Genomic DNA, 23,590 nt, shown 5'->3' with positions numbered 1-23,590 from the left:
ATGGAGTTGGCAAACATTTGTAGATTCTCATGGTGTGTGTGTGTGTGTGTGTGTGTGTGTGTACTTCCAAGTAAAAAAGTTGATTCTCAGTAAATGTCTGAAGAAGTTCCTGCAGTTTTCTTGGCAAGATTTCAGAAGTGGTTCACCACTGCTTGTTTCCTAGGGCAGAGAGACAGTGACTGGCCTAAGACCACTAGCTTTGGGCTTAAAGTGGGACTAAGAACTCATAGTCCCCAAGCTGATGCCTTAAACTAGTACAACTTTATAAAATTTTATAAAGGCCACTCAATACCTTCTTGTAATTGAAAATGTGCATTAAGAGAGCCGAGGAAAGGTGTGCATGAGAAATACTTGATTTCAGGTCAGAGATCCATTTTGGAAAAGGCCTGTAGATCCCAACTTTTCAGTCACTAGACTCAAGACTCATTTCTGACTCCTTTCAACCTGACTTTTTGACATTGTCTACTGCAGAAATGTTTTTTTTTAAAAAAATAATGGTTGTAGGGAAAAAAAAACAGTTACAACATAGCCCCGAAGTAGGGGCAGACTGCAACGGAATTATTTGCAACCCAGGATTTTCCCAGCACAGAGTGTAAGCAGAGAAAAGCCTTGTGGACTTCAACTCCCAGAATTCCCCAGTCAATGGCTGGGGAATTCTGGGAGTTGGAGTCCACAAGTCTTAAAGTTGCCAAGCTGGAGACCCCTGGAGTAAAGGGATGAACCATGTACTGTAATAGCTCCGATTCCCAAAAGGGGCAAGGTCAGGAAGCTGCCTTGGAGGGGGGGCAGGCTCCTGGCCTGTGCTCTTCAGCGGGAGCCCTCTGCCCTTCTCTCGTCCCTTCGACCGGTCAGGCCTCGGGGGGTCAGACGCTGCGGCGGGAGACCGCCAAGGCCAGGCCTCGCGGTGCTTGTTTACTCCTTAACGATCGATCTCCTTCGCCAGAGCCAGCTCAGCTCCGGGTAAGCCAGAGCCACCCTCCAGCCGGTCTGGGGGCCAATGACAGGTTGAGAGCTCAAGAGGGCGTTGCAGGAAAAATATCCAGTCGAGGTGACAGCCAAAACTCCTCCTATCCTCACAACGCTTTGGCTTGTATTGTGGGGAACATGGCAGATGGAGATTAGAAGCGGGGCGGCTGCTGGGGCTCTTCGGCTGCTCCGAGCTCCCGCGCCACTTGTTGGCTGCCCTTCGGTGCCCTTGCTTGGGGAGACGGCCGGGATGCCGTAGGGCATATCTGCAAGAGGATTTTCTTGGAAGCCTTTCGAAACCGAGCGATCGGGTTGATCGGGGTTGTTTCAAAACCGCCGGATTCCTTGAATGAGTGTGTGCGCAGCGCGGGGAGCTCAGGACCGTGCGCGCTTGGGATGATCCGGCCATGGAAGGGGGGCAGCGGCAGCGAGCCGTGCAGGTTAGCCGCTTGCTGATGAAGAGGCGCAGGACGCGGCAGGGGCCCGCGGCCGGGAGCAGAGCCAGCCACTGCTGCAGGGATCGGGTGCCGCTGGCTCCCTGCGGCCGCGGCCGCGGCAGCAGCAGCAGCAGCAGCAGCAGTTCCCAGGTGGGACCGGGCGCCCTTCGCGTAGCAACCCCGCATTGCTGGTGATCTTGCGGCTCCGCGCGAAAGGGCCGACGCGGAGGAAAGGAAGGCGCATCGGGCATCCAGATCGCAGCGAGAAGGGGAAGGAAGAGGAGGAGGAAGAGAGGGGAAAAAAAGGTGAGGGTGGAGGGAAGCAGGCAGAAACAGCAGCAGCAGCAGCAGCAGCAGCCACCATGCTGCCCGGGGTGGGCGTGTTCGGCACCAGCCTGACCGCCCGGGTCATCATCCCGCTTCTAAAGGACGAGGGCTTCGCGGTCAAGGCGCTCTGGGGCCGCACTCAGGAAGAGGCGGAAGAGCTGGCCAAGGAGATGAGCGTCCCCTTCTACACCAGCCGCATAGACGAGGTCCTGCTGCATCAGGATGTGGATTTGGTCTGCATCAACCTGCCGCCTCCCCTCACCAGGCAGATCGCGGTGAAAACTCTGGGTGAGTCTCCGTGGAGAGCTTGGCGGGCAGATGGCTGGACTTCTGAGGTGGTGATGGTGGGGAGGCCGTGGAAGAAGCAGCAGCGCCTTGAAACAGAGAAGGCCTGCTTGGAAGCCAAATCCCTGGCTGCCCTAGATGCCCTCTAGAGTGCCCTTTTATTAGGTGTTTAGCCTGCCTGGCTATTTATTGGAAAGAAAAAAAGGGGTGGGGGTGGGGGGGAAAGGCTCTGCGTGTCCTTAGGGGCACAGGCTCGGTTTGTGTTACTGCTTAGGCGACAGGGCCTTTCATTCCCCCTTGGTAACAAGTCCTAAATCTGAATACTGCTCCATATCAAATCCCAGATCGCTTAACCTGCGCTTCAAAAGTCCTTTCTTGACTACAGGGGTGTAACTTTTGCAAGGATTGAAGTGTCAAGCAAAGAAGGCCTCTTCATATGTTTTAGAGGTGTTGTTATAAACCTCAAAACAGGTTGCATTTAGAAACTGTCAGAATGATGAAATAAGGGAATATAAAAAAACCTGCACAGAATTCTTCTTCAAGGAAATTGACAGTCTGCCCACGTTTTTTGGTATTCCTAGTGTTTTTCCTCCTGGCCAGGGTGGCCTTTGTTTTCCTCATTAATTTCTCATTTTCTGTGACTGAATTGTCATTTCTGTATCAAATCATTCTTTGGGAACTTTAGTGCTGTGAATTTGGTTAGCCCATTTTACTCAAACAAATCTTAAACTTACTGATTGCCTAAACAAGTTAGTGTTTTTCAAACATCCTATAGACCAGGCCTGTCTATTGACTGCATGTGGCCCTAGAAAGCTACTAACGCAGTCCCAAAGATAATAAAAGTATATTAAAAAAGAGAAGTTTGTTACATTAACTATATTATATATTTTGTATGTGGCCCAAGACAATTCATCAATGCGTCCCAAACTACCATGCCATAGACCTTTCCATTGCTACACTTTTATTTTTGTCCAATATAAGAGACAATAGTCTTTAAAAAATTGATGGGCAGCATAGTCATTGCACTTTGTTTCCCTCTATTGCTCATATTTATTTTAAATAAATCATTGTCATTTCCAGTGTAAATAGCTTGCTGTGGAAAGGACGTTGTGTTGTATAAAAAGAGCCAGTGTTGAATTTCTGTTTGAATTTATGAAAATTATTTTTCTATGGGAAAACGATGTAGCTTTGTGTTAAAGCCATACTTTGACTGCTACAGATCCTACTTTCAGTATCTAGCATTTCCAGGTTATGATGGAGAAAATTACCTTGTAAAACCTTGGAGATCTGAAATTATTGACCAGCGTTTCCCAAATAAAGTGTATTCCAGAAGTATTAGATTGTAATTCTCATCAGTTGGTTCCTCTTCATTGCCAGGGGTATTGTACTTAAAAAAAAAATCTCAGCAAGAAAAACAGCAGCATTTTCATATTGTCTGGGGATGTTGGCGCTGCAGTTTTACCTACCATACCTGGAAAACAGTCAGATTAGAGGAAGTTCTTTTAGACAAGAGTTAAGAATCATGATTTACCTTAGAATTTTTATAATTTCATAATTTTTCAAAAGTAAAAACTGTTTTTAATGATTCACAGAAATAAAATACCATGTAAATATTACCCGAGAATAATCATGAAGAATTTGACCCACAATGATACTGACCCATAATAATTACTGGTAGTTTTGTATTCCTTCTTAGATTGCATCAATTTACATACAATAAAACCTTAATTTAACAGATCAAGGAAGAGGGTGGGTGGGTCTGTTATTCCCAAATGTCTATTAAATCACAAATCATGTCATTTATTATAATGTAGATCATTTGCATAATACAAATGAAGCAGACTGTTATTTTAGTCAATTTGCATTGTTTTAGTAACCTGTCACTAGGCAAATGATATCAATTATGAATGATGTAAAATTATCATAAAATATTTAGTTGCAATGGACTTGCTTGTTACTTCAGTGGCTGTCCAGGAAAAACTTTGGTCTCTTGCATAAAAAGGGGTCCATTAAATTGAAGTATTGTTGTATTGTGTTTTCAGATAGGACGGCAGTATATTCAGATGTGACGGAATAGAGTTTTTCAGCAATGTTGCATTTTTTTAAAAATTGCCAAACAAAGTTTTTTGGTTTTCCTGAATTGCACACCTGCTGCAGTTGCATTAAAAAGAAGTATCTTCACTTTTGTTTTTCAAACCAATCAGTTCAATGCAACAGCTGTTGCAGATTAAAGGAGAGGAAGATAAGATAGGAACCAAAATTGGTCCTCGGACATGTAGTCTGAAACAAAAGAGAAAAGCAAAAGATATTTTACTACCTTTCCAAATCCTCCTTTATAAAAGTGTCTAAAGTTTCATTTCTTTTGTTATTTTGCTGCTAGAGAGAAAGAACTGAAGTGGAAGCCCCATTTGTTAGGTTATCATTTCTCCTGCCTCTCTCTTTATAAAATCCTAGATTTTCCCCAAGCCGATACTATTTAGGTGTGTTAAGAAGGAACAGAGTGTGTAGCATATTGGGGATGATAGGCATTGTAGTCTAGTTTGTCCAAAAGATGCCGTTAGATGTTGAAGTGAGAAATGTCTGTCTCTTTTTTAAAGAAACAACTGATTGTTTCCATTGTTATTAGTGACTAATCAGGGATTTCTTGAAGTAAGCAAAACTGTCATGGAGACCACTGTGGTGATACTCAAAGGCATGCATATTTTATACCACACCAAGACATCTAATTTGACACAATTGACAATGGAAATATATATATATATATAGCCATGCAATTAAGACACATTATATACTGAATACTACTAAATATCAGTTTAGGTTTTTCTCCCTGGTAATACGATCAGTGTAACTTAAAACATAATAAATATAATATATTTTATATAAAAATTATATACACATTTTCATGTTTTGTGGTGGATGTTGATTAATATACTTGGCTTTTCTTTTCTAGTAAATGGTAAACAAATCTGGAATTACATGAATTTCTGAAAAATTTTGTGGATGGCTTCTTTTTCTATAATTGCTTTTAAAGTGAATTCATTCCTAAACAATATACTTTGTTCTTTAAAAAAAAAGAAAGAAATATCAGTAGGCATGACTTCCTTCCTCTCAAAATCTCATAAGTACTTTTTAATATTAACTATTAATTAGTTTCACTAAGCTTTCAGAAGTCTGCCATTTTATGTCTAAAATAGAATTTAGGAGCATACTTGAATGAAATAGTGCCCTTTATAGCCTGGATCGCATCTGTCCCGGAGGAAAAATTATTCATCTTTCTTATGCTTTGTTTGTTTCTCGGAACTTCAGCCCTCATGTATTTGGCTGCTGAGCAAATTATTCTTTTATTTTGTATATTTCCAAATTGCGTATATTCTTCAAAGAGGAGCTTTTTTCATTTTTAATTGAAAAGAAAATACTGGTTCTAGAGTTTTTCTCCATTTTAAACAAACCACTTTGAATATTACCATAAAGAATAGACAATGAAGGAAACATCCAGAGATAGTGTAGTGTCCATTATTCTAAGCAGAGCATGGTGGTAAAACCTATGTTATTATTACCTTTATTGTCGGAGTAGGACATGTGTACAATGAGATTGGCTGAGCCTCCCTTCATGCGCCCCCCCCAACACAACTCACAGTGAGGACAGAAGTCCCTAACCCAGGCCCAATCTTATTACACTATGTGACCTTGTTGCACAATGCTCCGGCCCCGTAAGTCTGTGTTATTTTCCATTCAGAAGTCTGACAGCCCACAGGTAGAAATTGTTCTTCAGCCTGTTGGTACCGCTGGCTATGCTTACCCGATGGTAGGAGAGTGAAGAAGTGTTGACCAGGATGGGAGTCGTCCCTGAGAATTTTCCTCACTCTTCTAAGGCAGCGAGCCCTAGCGATGTCATCTAGTGGTATCAGGGAACAGCCCACAATGTTTTGTGTTGTGCTCACCACCCTCTGTAATGTCTTTCTATCCGCGGCTGTCAAGCCAGCATATCACACCATAATGCAGTATGTGAGGATACTTTCTATTGTGTAAAAGAAGGTCATCGGCCGTTGTTCCACTTTATTCTTTTGCAAGACCTTAAGGAAATGGAGTCTCTGTCGGGCCTTTCTAGCCACCTGGGTCGTGTTGATTTTTCAGGTAAGATCTTCGCTGAGGTAGACTCCCAGGAATTTAAAGGTGGAAACTCTCTTTAATATTCTTTGTTGAATATTCCAGGTTGAATCCCTGCCATTTATAGAAAAATTCTGGACAAGACCTCTGAAATGATTTTTCTTATGTCATTGAAATTTTTTAAAAAGGAAGGCAAAAACTAATACAAACTAGTATAAAGTAAAGAAGAAGAAAAAAATGAAAAAGAAAGCTAAAAGTATAAGAAAGGAAAAAAGAAAAGAAAAATGGGAAAAAATAGAAAGTGAGTTCTGATCTTCTTTACACCGCAATATGTGCAATTATAAATTTACCTCTTTCTTTAAAAGATAAATAGAATAGATGAATCTACATCTATCCAATTTATCTAACCCATAAATCATGAATTTATTTTTTCTGTTTTATTCAAAAAATCCACAAGGAGTTTCCAGTCAGCAATAAATATATTTTCTGTCCTTTCTCTACTGTAATCAAAGAAGTCAATTTGGCCATCTCAGCAGAAAGGCATTAAGATTCAAACAGTAATCTGCCAAGTATAGTAAGGGTTTGATTTATATTGGATATCTTATGTTCCTATGACTCTTACCTTTCCTGGTAGACTGGCTGGATGAGTGTATGTGTACACAGCCATTACTTAACAGGAAGTCCATGTTTCCTTCCTCAGCCTTTATTTTGCAAATTATGTATACAGTATAGATTATTGTTTTTTAAGGGCTGGATCAAAAGGAACCTCTGTATTTTATTTACATGAGATTATATTGAAGAGGTTTGTGGGACTGCTCCTTTTACACTGGCCCCAGTTTTATGCCTCAAGTGTGAGACAAGAACATTTAGAATAAATCTACATGGGTAAAAGTCTTCATGGATTCTAGAATACTGATTGTGCAGAGTTCTGGATTCTGAGCCAATGTTTGTAAATAGGAATTTAAACCAAAGATTTTACTGTCTCGGATATCTTAGCAATATCCATTGGATAGGGCCTCTAGTGCCCCCACAGCATTGCAGCAAGGCTTAAACTTGCAGCACTTCAACCCATTTATTATTTATTTAGAAAATAAATAAAGATAGAAAAAAAATCCATTAAAATGTAATGGACATCAAACACATAAATTAAAAGAGCAGCAGTAAAAGATTTGGAAAAACAAATATACTTTGAGTTGTATGATATTAAGGGGAGCACTTGTTTCAGCTTTACTGGCAAATTATTCTATATCTGGGATTCTGCCACAATAAAAGAAGAATTATTCATTTCAAATGTGCTAGTGGAGGGACTTGAAAAGGGTGCTCCATAGATAATCTAAAGGTATAAGATGGACTATACAGAAGTCTTTGTCAATTCATATTACTATCAGGAGGAAAATTATACCATATGGATGTATCTAAAGCATAGGTTTCAATGCTTAAAGTTTGTTGCCATATCTACTGGCACTGCTAATGGTGAAGGAAAAGGATGGATAAAATATTGAGTCCTTTGAGCACAGCATCTTTTTGCTGTTCCTAAAAACATGCATATCTTTCAGACTAAAAAGCCATTACTTTAAGAATTTATTACAGATGTGCTATGTTAATTATTCAGCTTATTAAAGCAGTAGCATCTTTTTTCAGATTCATGGGGAAACCTGAGAAAAAGTGTTACTTTAATTAATAGTAGATAAATGCAATTGTGGGGTGAAATCAAATAAGTTGGTAATAATGAATGTGAGAAGAGAGTGGTAAAGACTGAGAAACAGAAGAAAACAAACTGGAAGTCAAAACAAACTGTGGAAATTGCCAGAAAAAGGAGAGAAACCAAATCCAAGAAAGACAAATATATCAGGCAGGAACTTAATAAAGAAATTAAGAGAAATTAAAACAACATATATAAAGATTCCAGAGGTAGAAGCCGACATGGTCAAATAAAGAAAGTCTTCCAAAAGACTTCTAAACTCAGAAGAAAATATCAACTTTAAGTTTCTATGCTAAAATACTTCAGTGGACAGATAATAATTGATTGATAGAAGATTAAACAAAAATAGTATACTAAAATTCTGTGCCATAGATGTATCAATGTTAAAAATAGCCTAGAAGATATTCTCTATTTACAAGAATCTCTAGTACTTAAGCATGAAGTTAGATCGGCGCTTTGATCATTATCAAGGCTGCAAGAAATGGTGGAATTTTTACAGAAATATGGCAAGCAATAGAAGAAGAAACAGTAATAATTCTAACAAAACTATGCCAGCAAATCTGTAGAAAAACATGGTGGCCAGCAGATTGGAAGAAATTCTTAATATTTAAGAAAGGAGGCTTAATTAAGTGTGCATACTATTGCACAATGTCTTTATTTTACATTAAAGCAATATTATCCTTAGAATCATTAAACGCAGATTAGAACCTTACATGAAAAAAGAGCTAACAGATGTTCAAGCTGGTTTTGGAAAAAGACTGAGGAATAAGCGACATAATTGCTGATGTATGTTGGATAATACGTGTGATGGTTCAGCTGTTAAATACTCTGAGCTTGTCACCTGGAAAACTCAAGACCTGAATGCCGTGCAACGGGATGAGCTCTCGTTCCTTGCCCCAGTTCCTGCCCTCCTATCAGTTTGAAATAAGCAAATGCGAGTAGATTAAAAGGTACCACTTTGGTGGGAAGGTAACAGCGTTCTGTGTGCCTTTGATATATAGCCATGCACATGACCATGGAAAATGTCTTTGGACAACACTGGCTCCTTCAATCAAGAAATAACAATGAGCACCTCACCCTAGAGTTGGACACGAATGGACAGAGGAAAACTACTTTTTTACTTTGCTGGATAATTGAGAAAGCTGAAAAATACCCAAATAAATCATTATTTGCTTCATTGATTATAGAAAGCATGTTGAGGACATTGGTCTGATAGCTGCAAATGATCTGCAAGCTTTAATAATGAAAGGATCAAATGTAAAATGGGACTATGATAAAGGACATCAAGCGAATTACCGCAGATCCAGAGTTAAGATGACAGTGAAGCTATTGAAGCTATATATACAGTAGCTTCTGCTTTTTAGGATTGGTTTTATCAACAGTAAAAGAACCAGCAGTCAAGCGCATCAAATACCAGCACTGACAGAGCAGCACTGAAAGACTTGGGGAAGATAATTCAAATTATGTGACATGTCAATTCCTATATCAGAATTGTGCAGACAATTGTTTTTCCTGTAATACTCTATGGAAATGAAAGTTGGACTTTGAAAAAGCAGGATAAAAGAGAGTACTGATGCTCTTGAACTTTGGTATTGGACAAGGCCATGGATAGGCAAGGAAACACGTCATTGAACAAATCAACTCACCCACAGCACAAGTGACCAGACTCAAATTATTATACTTTGGACACATTATATGAAGGTTTAGCTCTCTAGAAAAATCTGTAATGTTTGGGGAAGGTAGAATGAAAGATAAGGCAGGGATAACTAGCAGGAAGATGAATGGGCTCAAGTACTGCACTGTTGGAAGCCCTGTAGGATTATTTTGGGGACAGACTGCAATGGAGAAAATCCATCTATCTGCTTGCTAGGAGTCAAAACCGACATGATGGAACACAGACAGTATCAATCAGATAGATGCTATGCATGAGTAAATTCTGGAGTACTTCCTCCAAATTATTTTCAAAGTTTGAGGTTGGACATATCTGGTCTGGATATTATTGCCGTTGTTCCCGTTCCTTATTATTCTCTGTCTGGTAGCTCCAATATAATGTTCTTGAGTACTAGTGTGCGTATGGATACTTTCTTTGGCACTTTCCATCATTTTAATTTCTAAGAATGCCTGGGATGTCAGTGTTCATTATTAGAAAACAAAAATCATGAGGAACTTGTCCAGTGTTTGCTTTGAAAGAATGATTTGATTAAAGACCCAGGTAAGTAGAGGTAATAGGATCATCCTGTGGAAGGTAATGATTGAGAAAGTTGTAATTTGGTTATATCATCTGTGGCAGTTATTTTATGAACTGACAAATCTCTTCCAGCAGTTGTTTTGTAAGTGTCCACAACGCGTTTGCAAAATTGCAGATGTGCTACAGGAACAAAATACTTAGAACTCATGTGTAGGTCTCTTAATTGCTCGTTGCAAGCCCAAATTGACCCCAGATGAGCTTCTCTTGATGTACAAACATTGCTGTTCTAACCAGCTCTTGCTTTATAATTAATTAAAAAAATAATATGAAGTCTCCCTTATTTAGTATTTAAACTTATTTAGTATTATTTTTATTGTTCCAGGGACAAGGAAAAAAGAAGCAGTAATATTTTATTATTCTTAGGATATACTTCCTGGAATAAAAGCGTAATGTTTAAATTATCTTATAGAACTCTTTTCCTCAATATTTTTTCTCCACCTTCCAAATTATGTAATAATCTTGTGTACTTCAGGCAGCTGCTATGACGCACCAATCAGATCAAGGAAAAATTAGGATAAATAAAATTTCTCAAGTTGTTATAGAACTGGGCAGTTTATAAACGTCTAAAATCCGTAATAGATAAATGATGTCAAACAGCCTGTCTACGTGGAAGAGGCTTGTAATAATTTAAGATCCCTGAGACACAGTTTTAATATCTGTAAAATGACTTCAATGTGAAGCAAAATCCATTAATTTCTTTTAGCAGGATATAAAATTAATCTTTCCTCAAGGTTGAATTAATTTTCAGTTACAATGAGGTGTTAATATTCTATCTAACTGATCTCAGAAACTAACTGGGATTGGTTAACACCTAGATGGGAGACCATGAGAAATTAGATTCCTGTAGATTAGATTGGGAAATAAAAATACATCTCTCAAGAAGGAATTGCCAACAGCTTCCATATTGGAGTGGGGAAAAATATGAAATCACTAGGAGTTGAATTTGCTGAAAGGATACTCCTCAAAGAGTCTTTGAAGAACAGATTTTTGCTATTGCAGTGAAGTTGCACTTACCATCTATCTTACTAGTTTTGATCTTTATTCCCCTTTTAACTCCCATGCCTTAGCAAAAACCAACATTTTAATTTTTTGTAACCTATTGTCTCTTGGAGACATGAGAATGAGAAAATTAAGTCATCAGACTATTTAGCCATACCCTGTTAGTTGTGCTGATATAGTACAGTATACAAGCAAGAGAAATACAACACTAATCAACACTAGTTCAGATAGTGCTGCTGAATGTTATCTAATATTTATAAAAATATAGCTTTAAAAGCAATAGAATATTCTTAACTGGGTATTGAATTAGAAGAGAGGATTTCTTGAAGCCCAAAAAGGAGACCATTCAAAGTGTTATACGATAAGCTGGAATTTGATTTGGCAATACATTTTTGCTTTAGTGAATATAGGCTTATGTATGTATACATTCTTTTTATGTGGGAAAGCTTACCTAAGTCTTTTTTCTATAGACTCATTCAGAAGTGAGCATGTACAGCATGCATTTATACAATGAACTTTTTATTGCAAGTACATATGTTCAACTATGTATATTCCACCAGATAAGATTTGTGAGTATAATATATTTTGCGGGAATTAGCCCACAAAAAATGAAGGGAAAAATTCTTTGTGAGTGTTTTTCACTGAAGTATTTAATAGAAAGACACCTGACAATAAATATTCAAGACAGATTCTTAAGATTCAATATTCACAGCCATAGTATCCTAAGACCACTGCATTATTTCTGGTGAACCTACATAGAAGTTTTAAAGTGTCACTGATCCTGATGATTCTGCATTGCCATATTTGAATAATCATATTTAGTATTTTGAACTTAGCCATTCCGGTCTACAATTTGTTGTTGTAGTTTGTTGTAGGAACCTAGCCTATTATGGGTTACAGTATTTAATTAATGTAAGTTAAACAAACACAAGACAGTGCCCATAAATTTTGTCATATTTCTTTTTTAAAAAAAGGTATTTTCTTTCTCTTGATGGACCAAAGTAAAATAATTTATTGACATTTAAACACTACTACCCTTTTTATTGATTGAAAGTTGCTTTGGTTAAATGTAATATGAAGCAAAAATATTAGTTTGGTTTGGGGACGTAACTGCATGCCAGTTCAGATGTGACTCATGCAAGAATACATTGGTGTGCATATGCCTCGTATAAATTAATCGAACCACTTTAGTTAAGGTGAAAATAGGAAAACAAAATCAGAGTTGTTCATTTCTTGAACTATGTGGAAGAATTGTGAAATCTGTTCTGCAATAAATCTATGGATTTATTTATTCTAACTTTGATTGGAAACTGTAGTCCTTGAAATACTTAATATAAATGTTGGGATCACTGAAATCTATAGTGGAAAATAGCTCTAATACTGGTCAGGTGTGGGATTCTTTTCTCTGTCCATGAGACTGCCATGACTTACACTACAATGTACCCCTACTATTTTCTGCTACAAAGATTGTTTATGGTGATTTATACCATTAAAATGCATAAAGACAATAGTGTTCTACCTGTCCCCCAATGTCTGTAAAGTTGAGAATCACAGACTTTTATTTCTGTGGAAATTATATGCAAGGTGATTGACAGTTTGCATTCTTGGGTATTATATATACCAGTACTTCTTAAAACAGGGGTGTCAAACTCACGTCATCACATGACATATCGTGACTTTTCCCCCCTTCGCTAAACAGGATGTGGCCGTGGCCAGTGTGTGGCGCATCCGGCCCGTGGGCTGCAAGTTTGACAGCCCTATCTTAAAGCCATGCTGATTAAGTTACATTATTTAGAAGCATAATTTAAAGCTGTGTAATAGGTTTTTTTTTAAGCTCTCTATATAAATGGATTCAGAGCTGCCATGTATCATAATTGATTTCACCACCAAGTGAGATATTCTAATGCATTAAATTAATTAATGATCTCTATTTCAAAGCTTTCAGTCAAACATCTTGTTTATTCAGTTGGCTAAAATTAAGCAAGCCATAATCTTTTTCAATACGGGTCCACTACTTTACTGATTTAGATTTCTTTTTTATTTATTTTAATATATATGCTGTTTATTTAATATATATGCAGTTCACTCCCATTTTGAGTCTTACAGCATCTAAAATAATCCAGTTTAAAATTCAGTCTTACCATAGTGTTGTGACCCTTTCCTTGTTACAATTTAAGAGGGGGCTTTTATGTATATGCTCAGTAATACAGGTGGTCCTTGACTCACGACCACAATTGAGCCCAAAATATCTGTTGCCAAGTGAGACAGTTGTTAAGTGAATTTTGCCCCATTTTATAACTGTTCTTGCCATGGTTGTTAAGTGAATCACTGCAGTTGTAAGTTGGTCAGAAAGTTGTTAAGTGAATCTGGCTTCCCCATTGACTTTGCTTGTCAGAAGTTTGCAAAAGGTAATGATCCCAGCACATTGTTGCCATCATAAATATGAGTCAATTGCCAAGCATCTGAATTTTGATCGTGTGGCTATGGGGATGCTGCAGTTGTTGTAAGTGTGAAAAATGGTCATAAGCAGAGGTGGTATTCAGCAGGTTCTGACCAGTTCTGGAGAACCGGTAGTGGAAATTTTGAGTAGTTTGGAGAACCAGTAAACGCCACCTCTGATTGGAGATTTTACAGTATTCTTCCCCTGCCATGTTTACCAAGCCACGCCCACAGGATCGGTAGTAAAAAAAATTGAATCCCACCACTGGATCATAAGTCACTTTTTTCAGTGCCATGGAACTTTGAACTGCCACTAAATGAACTGTTATAAGTTCAGGACTACCTGTACATGTTTACTCAAGAAAGAGCTGACATTTCATGTAAATAAGATTATTTTCTGTTCACACTATAACTTATAATACAGTATACGGCTTATGACATTTGTAACATTAGTAACCTTTCACAAAAACTTTTGATTTTTTTAAAAAAGCACTTCAGATATAATGTAAGCATAATGTCCTTAACAGAAAAAGCACTAAATTGCTTTTTGAATATAGTTAAAACGTAATAGTGTTTTGAACAAGGTTGGAGGGCTAATGATTCAATTTATATCTCTATCTTCAATTACTTTTCTGTTAATTGATTTAACTACCTCTATTTTTTGTTTTGCCTTTTGACAAGTGTGATTGTCTTGCTAGATATTATCGTCCACTGTCATGCATTCTTGCTGATGTCTGAAATATTAAACACTGACAGTAATAGAAGCACTAATAAGGCAAAATACTAAGCTTTCTTTTTCCTTCTGTTGAGGTCTATAACCCCAGGAACCTATTGAACCACAATTCTGTAATTATTCCATTGCCAGAAGAGATGAGTTACCACTAGAGGATTGAACTGGTTTTTACTGAAAACTGGCACATGGCTGAATGAAAATAAAAGGCAAATGTTGATTATGCATTTTTTATGAGCAACAATGATATTATGAATAGAAATTGGCTCACACTGCCAGCTTTTGTAGTTGAAATGTAGCTGATTTCATAAGGTATCTATGTTTTGCATGTAATGGTAAGTTAGAATTTCCCAGCATCCTGGCTCACTAAAAATGAGCAAATATATTAAAGCATCCTGCTGGATCATTTCTATTAAGCTCCTTTTGTCAGAGGGAAACAGCTGATTAAAAATTTGTCTGTAGTTTCCTTATTGTGATATGAAAAAGTAACATCCTAGCTTGTCTGTCCCAAACAAGCTTAGATTAAATGTCAAGAACAAGCCTTGGCCTCTGATTTTGACTTTAGGAACAAGATTTATCAAGTAAGGACTTATATCTTTCAAGGTTCGTCAGACGAAGGTACGAGAGAAAATAAAAGAAAGGGAATGTTATTGTTTATTCAATTTATATAACTCCCCATCTCACACATATGATTCTGAGCAACTTACAACATTAAAAAACAAGACAAAAAGCAGAACACAGTATAAAAACATAAAACTATATGATGGTATAACTGTTTGATAAAATAAGTAAAATGGAATAAGCATAACTGCTAGATTACCAGGGAATGAGAAGTAGATTCTAGGTAAATTTGGAATTCCTGTTCATTTTCTTGCATCATTGATGCTTTTCCTTCCGATCTCCTCTTCTTCTTTTTACCTTGGAGAATACATTTGTGTTTGTTGATAGACAACTTCATCTTCTCTTCTTCAATAGAGTCTCCAGTAATTTAAAAGTCCTGAATTGAAAAGACCTCTGCCTGCCTATAAATGATCAACATGTGGAAGACTGGTAGATAACATATGGATAAAAATGGATAGTTCCCAGTGTCAGAAGAATTATACTTTTATTAATTTTGGTGCTCTGTTTCATTTCCAGAGTGATATGCATTCAGTGTGTGTTCAGCATTAGGTGAAACAAAAGGATTTGGAAAAATGTTTCATTTCTTTCCCTCCTGTGGTTTGCTTTGAGGGGAAAAAACTACTTTAACTCAGAACAGCTGAGGAGAATGTAATATTGTCTCAGGTGTAGCTTGGTGACAAGGTGTATCCAAAGACATAGCAAAGTAAAAAGCAAATCAGTAAGTAAGTAAGTAAGAAAATCAGTCCCAAACATCCCAATCTTAATATATAAATGATGAGCTCCATCATATTAAAAGAAGGTATATGTCTATGGAGATTCTCAGTAATCCATGTCATAGTTTTCCCAAAAGTACTTTTTCAATAGGCTGAAGAAACTTCTTGGATGAGAAGTGAAACGTCTTCAAAGAAAATCCAGAAAGTCCAGTTGTCTCTTGAAAAAGTACCTCTAGGACAAAAGAAGGCATACCTTTTCAGTTCTAGAACCATGTGCAAATGCTTGGGGGGTGAATACCAGATGAGAAGACTCTTGACTTCATAATTTGCTTGGGAAGTTTCCAAAACATCTCCTCATCTGTTGTTAAGAAAGGATGAATGCCATAATTTGCTGGTTGTCCATTTTATACTCCTAATCTTCTGGATTGTCAGTATAATGCCAAAGAAGGGCAACATAGTAGTATAGGACAAAAGATTAAAAATATAACTATCTCATGTTATTCTCTTCCCCAAACCAAGATAACTTCTTAAGAGACCATGGTCTTTCCCCAAATGTATTAACAGTTTTATCTATCCCTATTTTCCTATTTCAAAGGAAACCCCACAATTTATAGATTAAATCTTTTGTTGAGGCTGCCAAGCCTGTCATTTTCTGAAGGAAATGCATTTTCCTCTTATTGGACTTAGTGGAATTCCCCAGAGTTTATAATATACATTAATCATTAAGCCACATTCAGCTGTTTGTGGAATCCAAGAATGTCTGAATAAAGCTTAGCTTAATGAACTACCAATCTGGCAAATTCAGTGTAGCAAACTTGTATAATATTTTCATGGGTCGGCATATGGAGCTATAGATTTAAATAATGCCATAGATATTCCAAAGCTCAAGCTGTTATTGGCACAAGCCAAGCTTGACAGATATACTTGGCATGTATATTTCTGCGTTAAATGAAAACGTGGCACAAAACGAATGAACTGTGGCATGCTATCACATAAACAAAATAAATGGCACCGAAGGCAAGTATAAGTTGAATGGTTGAACAGATGTCATAAACTGAAAACAGTAATGCCATTAACCACAATGTGTTGAGCCACTGTCTAAAATGGGTGAGGCAAAATCCAGTACGGCATGCATGTATCCCCTGCCAAGTTGGCCAGAATTTGCAGACAGAGTCTTCATTCACATGATCTCTCCATTTACACCACCTACAACCACACACCTAAAACACACCAAAAGCCACACTTCAGAAATTAAGTTTTAAAATATACTCTCTTGACAAGCCTTAAGATTCAATTGAAAGTCTAATTGTTCTGTTGGACAGTGATTCTTTTGAGACACGGGCAGCGTTGAGGAATGAAGGGTTACCTTTCTCTACCTTGCATCCCCCCCCCTGACCTCAAAATTGAACTTTAATGGCAATGAATTTTTAAACTAGGTTCCACAAATTTGATTTTCGTATGACTTTTATACAGCTAAAATATATATTCGTCAATGGAAAAATATAAAACGGCTAATAACACAAACTCTGCAGATCACCAACCAACTATGCAGCGGCTTGCAGAATTGATGTTATTAGCAATTTACAAAGGAATCATCAACATGGATTAAGTATGGATTTTTATAATAAAATGTGACTGCCATTACAGGTAGACTTCGACTTATGACCACAGTTGTACACAAAATTTATGTTGCTAAGCGAAACATTGTTAAGTGAGTTTTGCCCCCTTTTACCACCTTTCTTGCTACAGTTGTTAAGTGAATCACTGCAGTTGTTAAGTTGATAATGTAGTTGTTAAATAAATCTGATTTTCTCATTGATTTTGCTTGTGAGAAGGTCACAAAAGCTGATCACATAACTCCAGGACAGTGTAACCGTCATAAATATGAACCAGTTGCAAGCCATCCGAATTTTGATCATGTGACCAAGGGGATGCTGCAGCACTCATAAATGTGAAAAATGGTCATAAGTCCCTTTTTTCAGTGCCATTGTAACTTTGAATGGTCACTAAATGAACTTTAAGTTGAAGACTGCCTTTAATTGATTTTGTTAGAACTTTTATAAATGTATCCATGACTGTTTTCATTACTTTCCCCCCCCTTAAGTTTGTATACCCTTTATTTTTCTTTTTATTTGTTATACTTAATAAAATATTTTAAAAAAAAACTTAACCAATTTAATTTGAGGCTACTTAAAGACAATCTTTTGCAATATTTTTTATGTTGGTATATATGTGGGGTTTTTTCAACCAGTATTGGAGGAGAAAGTGTCTGTTCTTTTCAGAACTTCAACAGCTTTCCTAAAAAATCTGTAATGTTGGAAGATAGAGGCTTGGCAGTAGGGGCAGGATTAGAGATTAGGGAGCTGGAAGAAGTAGTCCTTGCTTAACAATTAATCGCTTAATGACTGTTCAAAATTATGACAGACCTCCCTCCTGCCCCGGCACTTACATCCTAATTTCTTATGGCCTAATTTCAAAGTTAGGACAACTGCACGCACACACACACACACATCTATGGCCACATGACTGTATTTTGGTCATTTGGCAAATATTTTGGCAACTGGCTCACGTTTATGGTTGTTTGCAACTCCTGACAGTCACGATACTGCAATTTTCAGTGGTTTTTTGCAGTATCCAGCAAAAAAAACCACACCCATTGGATAACACAGATTTGCTTAACAATCCTTGTGTTTGCTTAACAACCATCACCGAAATGGTTGCAAAATTGAGCATGATCACATGGCGACCTGCTTAATGGCTGCAATGACTTAAAACCTTAATTCCGGGCTCAATTCTGGTCATAATTTGAGGATGACTTTTATTCATTGTAGGGAAAAGTTGGTCTTCTAACTGTGTGATAAGTATACAAGATAAATCCTCAACTTTACAGACAACATTGTATGATTATCTCACACTCTTTCTGGCCTGCACAAAACTTTTTTTTAAATACCAAGGCTTGCTAATCAGACAGCTAGATGCAGGTGTCATTTATCTCAATTCCCCAGGGTTTCTTTGAGTAAGCCTTGATATATTGTATAGACTTCCTCTAAATGAGGCCGTGTATGCAGCTAGTATTTAAATTTCATTTTCATAAAAGTGTTCCCTGCCACTCATTGTGAGTCTGCCTTGTCTTCATATTGTTCTTTCTTCAGGAAGGCGATCCTTTTTAGTTGAAAAGTATGTGCTAAACCAATTCCACCTTTCTCAACAACCTATTTTTTGAGCCTTGTAACGGTGAAAGGAAAATCATGTACTTGAGAGATAAGGGAGAGTGCCAGCCTTACCCACAAAAGAATGTACCTTTCAAGAAAGAATACATTTAGGCACAGCTATTGTTTGTCTTTTAACGTGCTTATAATTAACGGACATAGCTCACCCCAGATGCATCCTGTAGATTTGTCCCATGGATTTTGAATAAGGACAAAAGAAACCTAAGCACGTCTTCATAATTTTTTTGGGGAAAACCCAGATTGAGTCATTCTGAAAAGCGCCCTTATTTTTCCTTATATGTTCTGGGATGAATATACATATTCAGTGCGGTGGCTGAAGAAATTAATTACAGAGAAATAGCATTACATATTCGTTGGCATTGCTGAGCATCACAGGAGCAAGAAGTTGAGAAGAATGTATCTCTATGGACAGAAGAATCTCAAGGAAACATTTTTAAGTGGATTATTTTGTACTGTGATCAAACAGGAATGTCCAATTAAAGGGTATAAACACTTGTGGATAAAAGAATCTGCCTCTTAAGAACAATCAAGTAAAAAATATGACCATTTGAGTGGTCACTTGTGTTGTCACAGTTGTAATCTCACTGAACAAAACTATAAGAGGAATAGAATGGAGCCCTTGCTTGAAGTATAGATGTATTAATGTAATAATTTGTAAAGCTAGGGTTGTAGATAGCAATAGCAATAACACTTAGAATTATATACTGTCCCACGGTGCTTTCAGCATTCTCTGAGCAGTTTATAAATGTCAACATGTTGCCCACAACATCTTGGGTCATCATTTTACCGACTACGGAAGGGTGGAAGGCTGAGTCAACCTTGAGATGGTCAGGATCGAATTCCTGAGTGGGGCAGAGTTAACCTGCAATACTGCAGATAATGTGATAAACATACTTTTCATAATCAGTTTCAATATTTGGGATGGGTTCTAGCCTATTTAGAGTACAGGGCCTGGAGATTTGGATGTGCATTTATGTGGTCTTTATTTGTTAGGGGAGAGTCCCTAAGGACTGAAAAACACCAGCAATATTTAAGATAGACTAGGGAAAGACATGTTAGTATTGATCAATGTTTACTTACTTTGTGTGGCATTTGGGCATACTATTTTTTTAAATTTAAATAGAGGTATCACTGCTTTGCAGGTCTGTTAAAGAAGTCAGATTGGATAGCAATGAAGAATCACAAAGACAAAAGAAATACAGAAAGAGTGTTAGCTAAATAAAAACATGGCTCTCTGAGTATTATGACAATTGTAATCCAATACATCTGAGGCCACCAGTTTGAGGAACAATAAACGAGGCTATTTGTTTTTCAGAAAGTAAAATCCATGATTCTTGATCAGTTTAACATATGAAACCAATGTTCATTTTCTCCAGATAGGTACATCTGCATTTCAGAAGTTCCCTGAATTATTCAAAATGGGCAAATAATGTTGATATTTTATGGTGGACGTGTCTACATGAACTATTAGATACTAGTGGGAAAAATGGAAGGCAAAATGTTGTAGCTAACAGCTTCTTCACTGTTAAGTTCCCAGAAGCTCATCTGTGAAATTGCAAGCGCAGAACGTGTATTTTAATTTAAGATCAAATGACTGCTTGCTCAAAATAGCACTCTTGTGTATTCTTTGTATGAGCTGCTGTTGAGAAAGATGTAAAATGCCTTTTTTACATTAATTCTATAGCTTGTCTATAGTTATAACATTAGTGTCTATAGCTTAGACTTGTCTCATTTTTATAACCTTGAAATAAATATCTCCCTTACGCCTGATTATCGATGTATGGCTAGGCAAATAATGGAAAATGTCTCTGGGGAGAATTACAGCCAATATGTTTGCTTCAGGAGAATCAGATATTGGTCAATATTTTTTAAAAAGTCCTGCTTGTTAATGATTTTCATTAATGTCCATTTTAACAATCATAATCATCATTAAAAATATGTGATTAATAATTCAATTGAAGACCTGAGCTTATTTGTGCCATTCAAACTCTGTTATTCTATTATTTGAGTTTTATTTAGAGGAGGTATGTATGTTAAATAAGAACAAATTAGCATTATCAATCTTAAACAAGGAACACGTGTTTCCAGAATCTTAAATTAATATTGGGTTCAGCAGATGATTTTTTTGGTTACCTTGTATAATCCAGGACACTGCAACCGTCATAAATATGAGTCAATTGCCAAGTATCTGAATTTTGTTCATATGACTATGGGGATGCTGTGACGGTTGTATGTGTGAAAAACGGCCATAAGTCACTTTTTTCAATGCCTTTGTAACTTTAAACGGTCATTAAATGAAATGTTGTAAGTTGAGAACTACCTGTATTGTGAAGAAAGGCGGAACTGCTAAACATAAGTACATTAGAATCCTGTACTTGTCCATTCAGGGAAAATCTTGTTGAGTTATCTCTCCATCAGCATATGTGGGGAACTGGGACTATATCTGAATGGTATCATTTCTTGTTTTCGTTTGATCAGATTTCACTTCTAATGTTGCTCTCAGAAATCTTCTCAGGTAAACAGAAATATCCCTGAAGTACACAGGCTTAAAGAGCTTATACCTCTGAAGTTTAGTGGGAATCTCTAGGCACATCATTATACCCTGGCTTTGCTTCAGTATTTAGTATTTTAGGGAAAAAATAATTATAGGTAGCAACTGTTATTGAAAGAATATGCAAATAGTTTTTAGTCCTCAAAGACAAGTGATTGAAAGCAGCAAGTTCCTCAGGAATATTTATAGCATATGAAATCACTCTAGGCAGTTTCACAATAAGGTCCTTGCAGTCTCAAAAACATTAAAGCAATTTTTTGAGAACTGTATATGATTTAGAAAATTCCCAAACATACCAATCTTTTCTTTAAAAAAATTGCTTTAGCTTTTACGTGTATTATTGTACGATGGGTATAATGAAGTGCTGGTCCATTTTGGATAGTTTTGAATATATTTTTTTCTGAATCAAATCAAGGTTGTATTACTAACAAATTTCTTTTCATTTTTATGGTCAGAGTCCTTTTCTTAAATTGTTCAACGTATTTTCAGTGCTATAGTTTTGCTAGGCAATGCAATACTACTGTTGAAAGGCTTGGAAAATGCCTTTCTTCTGAGGATTCGATTTTCCTGCTGGGAGAGCTCCGGTGCAAGGATACAGACAACTGCTTGAAAGCTGGATCTTTTTATTTTCAGGAAGGTGAGAGATAGCAAGAAGTCTGCGTTCCTGGGGCTAGCTAGCTTTGTATGATAAGCCCCTGATTTTTTATACCTTTTCTCCTTTTGTGTGTGTGTGCTTGTGTTTGTATTTCTTAATGTTTTAAATCCTGTCAGGGGTTGTCTTCATTTCCGCCGGAGGGTAAACTCCGCAGGGTGGTTTGATTGGATTATCAGTTTCGTCCTAGTCTTTTTTTTTTCTTAATGGTTTCTTATATTTGTTTTGTGGCAATCTCCTGTCTGTCTCCTTTGCAATATATTTTGTGTCTTTTGTCTGTTTGTTTTGCTGATTTGGCATGTCTTGTGTTTGTAAGGGTTTTTTCTTGTTTCCTTAGTTTTCTTAATTATTTGGGCTTTTGTCTAAGGGGCTTCTTTAATACTTTTTATTTGATTCCTTTTCCTATGCAAGTTTGTTTTATGGCTGGCTTGATGTTCCCTTTGGGCTTTTCCTGCTTGGGTGACACCACTGTCCTCGTGAAGTTCCCTTTCCACACTACCACCCTGCAAAATTACTTGGGAGTAAGCCTCACTGAATAAAGTAAGAGTTATTTTAGTTAATATTCTAAAAATCTGAACGAAAAGGATGAAGTTTTACATTTTCTTGTTATACCATGAGCATGTGTTTTGTGCAAATAAATGTAAAATTACATTTGCTAAGTTATTTGTCTTTGAGATGGCTAAGTACTGTTATTGTGTTTGGTTTTGTTGATTGTCACTTTGCTTCTCTGTTGAAATTTTTCATCTTACAATTTTACTTCTGTTGCTTAGTTTCAACTATTTATCCATTATTATGTGCTCCCTTGTTTGGTTGAGGTATGGTGTCATATCTATCCTACTTCAAGTATTACTCATGTCTACCTGTATTTGTTTAATGTTTTTACTCTTCCATACAGATCTTTTGTTTTAGATTTTTGCTTATCAATTTAGATATCTATGCTTTTTAAAATGTATGTTTATGTTTTTCAAAAATTTTGCGTTATTTTGTTTTAATAATTTTAGCTTGGTAAAAAATTACCTCACCCTCCTCCTGCCGGCCTATGACCTTAATAAAGACTTGATTGATTGGGTCACGTATAAGTGTCTCTATCAAGTCAAGAACCAGCAAGGTTCAGGCTGCTGATCTCATTCTGAGATCAATCCAACTTCCAGGAAAAGCTACATGAGTAAAGATCTATACAGGTACTCCTTGACTTACGACCACAACGGAGTCCAAAATTTATGTCGCTAAGTGAAACATTTGTTAAGTGAGTTTTTTCCCATTTTATGATTTTTCTTGCCACGGTTGTTAAGCGAATCACTGCTGTTGTTAAATTAGTAATGTGGATGCTGTAGCGGTCATAAATGTGGAAAAATGGCCATAAATCACTTTTTTCAATGCTGTTGCAACTTTGAATGGTCATTAAGTGAACTGTTGTAAGTCGAGGACTACCTGTACTTAGTTCATAAAGGAATTTGTACAAATGCTACCTGCAGCAAATGTGATATTTCACTGATTCATTTATTTATCTTTGCTTAGGATGGAGAGCAAATAATCAGTGAAAAATACAGATCTAAGGGATCAAGGCGTGCTGTGGTCATGGA

At 37.0% G+C, this 23,590-nt stretch overlaps 1 protein-coding gene across 1 annotated transcript in view; it reads left to right on the top strand.

The window, feature by feature from the left end:
• Window positions 1–1,035: 1,035 nt before the first annotated feature.
• Window positions 1,036–23,590, top strand: part of GFOD1 (Gfo/Idh/MocA-like oxidoreductase domain containing 1) — a 46,623-nt gene continuing 24,068 nt past the window's right edge. Inside the window, exon 1 of the mRNA XM_087961310.1 lies at window positions 1,036–2,018. Coding sequence (XP_087817436.1) covers window positions 1,766–2,018 — 253 coding nt within the window. The 5' untranslated portion in view covers window positions 1,036–1,765. The remainder of the gene's footprint in view (window positions 2,019–23,590) is intronic.

The sequence above is a fragment of the Notechis scutatus genome, chromosome 3 (assembly GCF_049901735.1).
Source record: "Notechis scutatus isolate UNSWTSFEM ecotype Mainland chromosome 3, rNotScu1.2, whole genome shotgun sequence".
Taxonomy (NCBI): domain Eukaryota; kingdom Metazoa; phylum Chordata; class Lepidosauria; order Squamata; family Elapidae; genus Notechis; species Notechis scutatus.
Note: the sequence above shows the minus strand (reverse complement) of the source record. Positions and strands in the feature narration are given on the sequence as shown.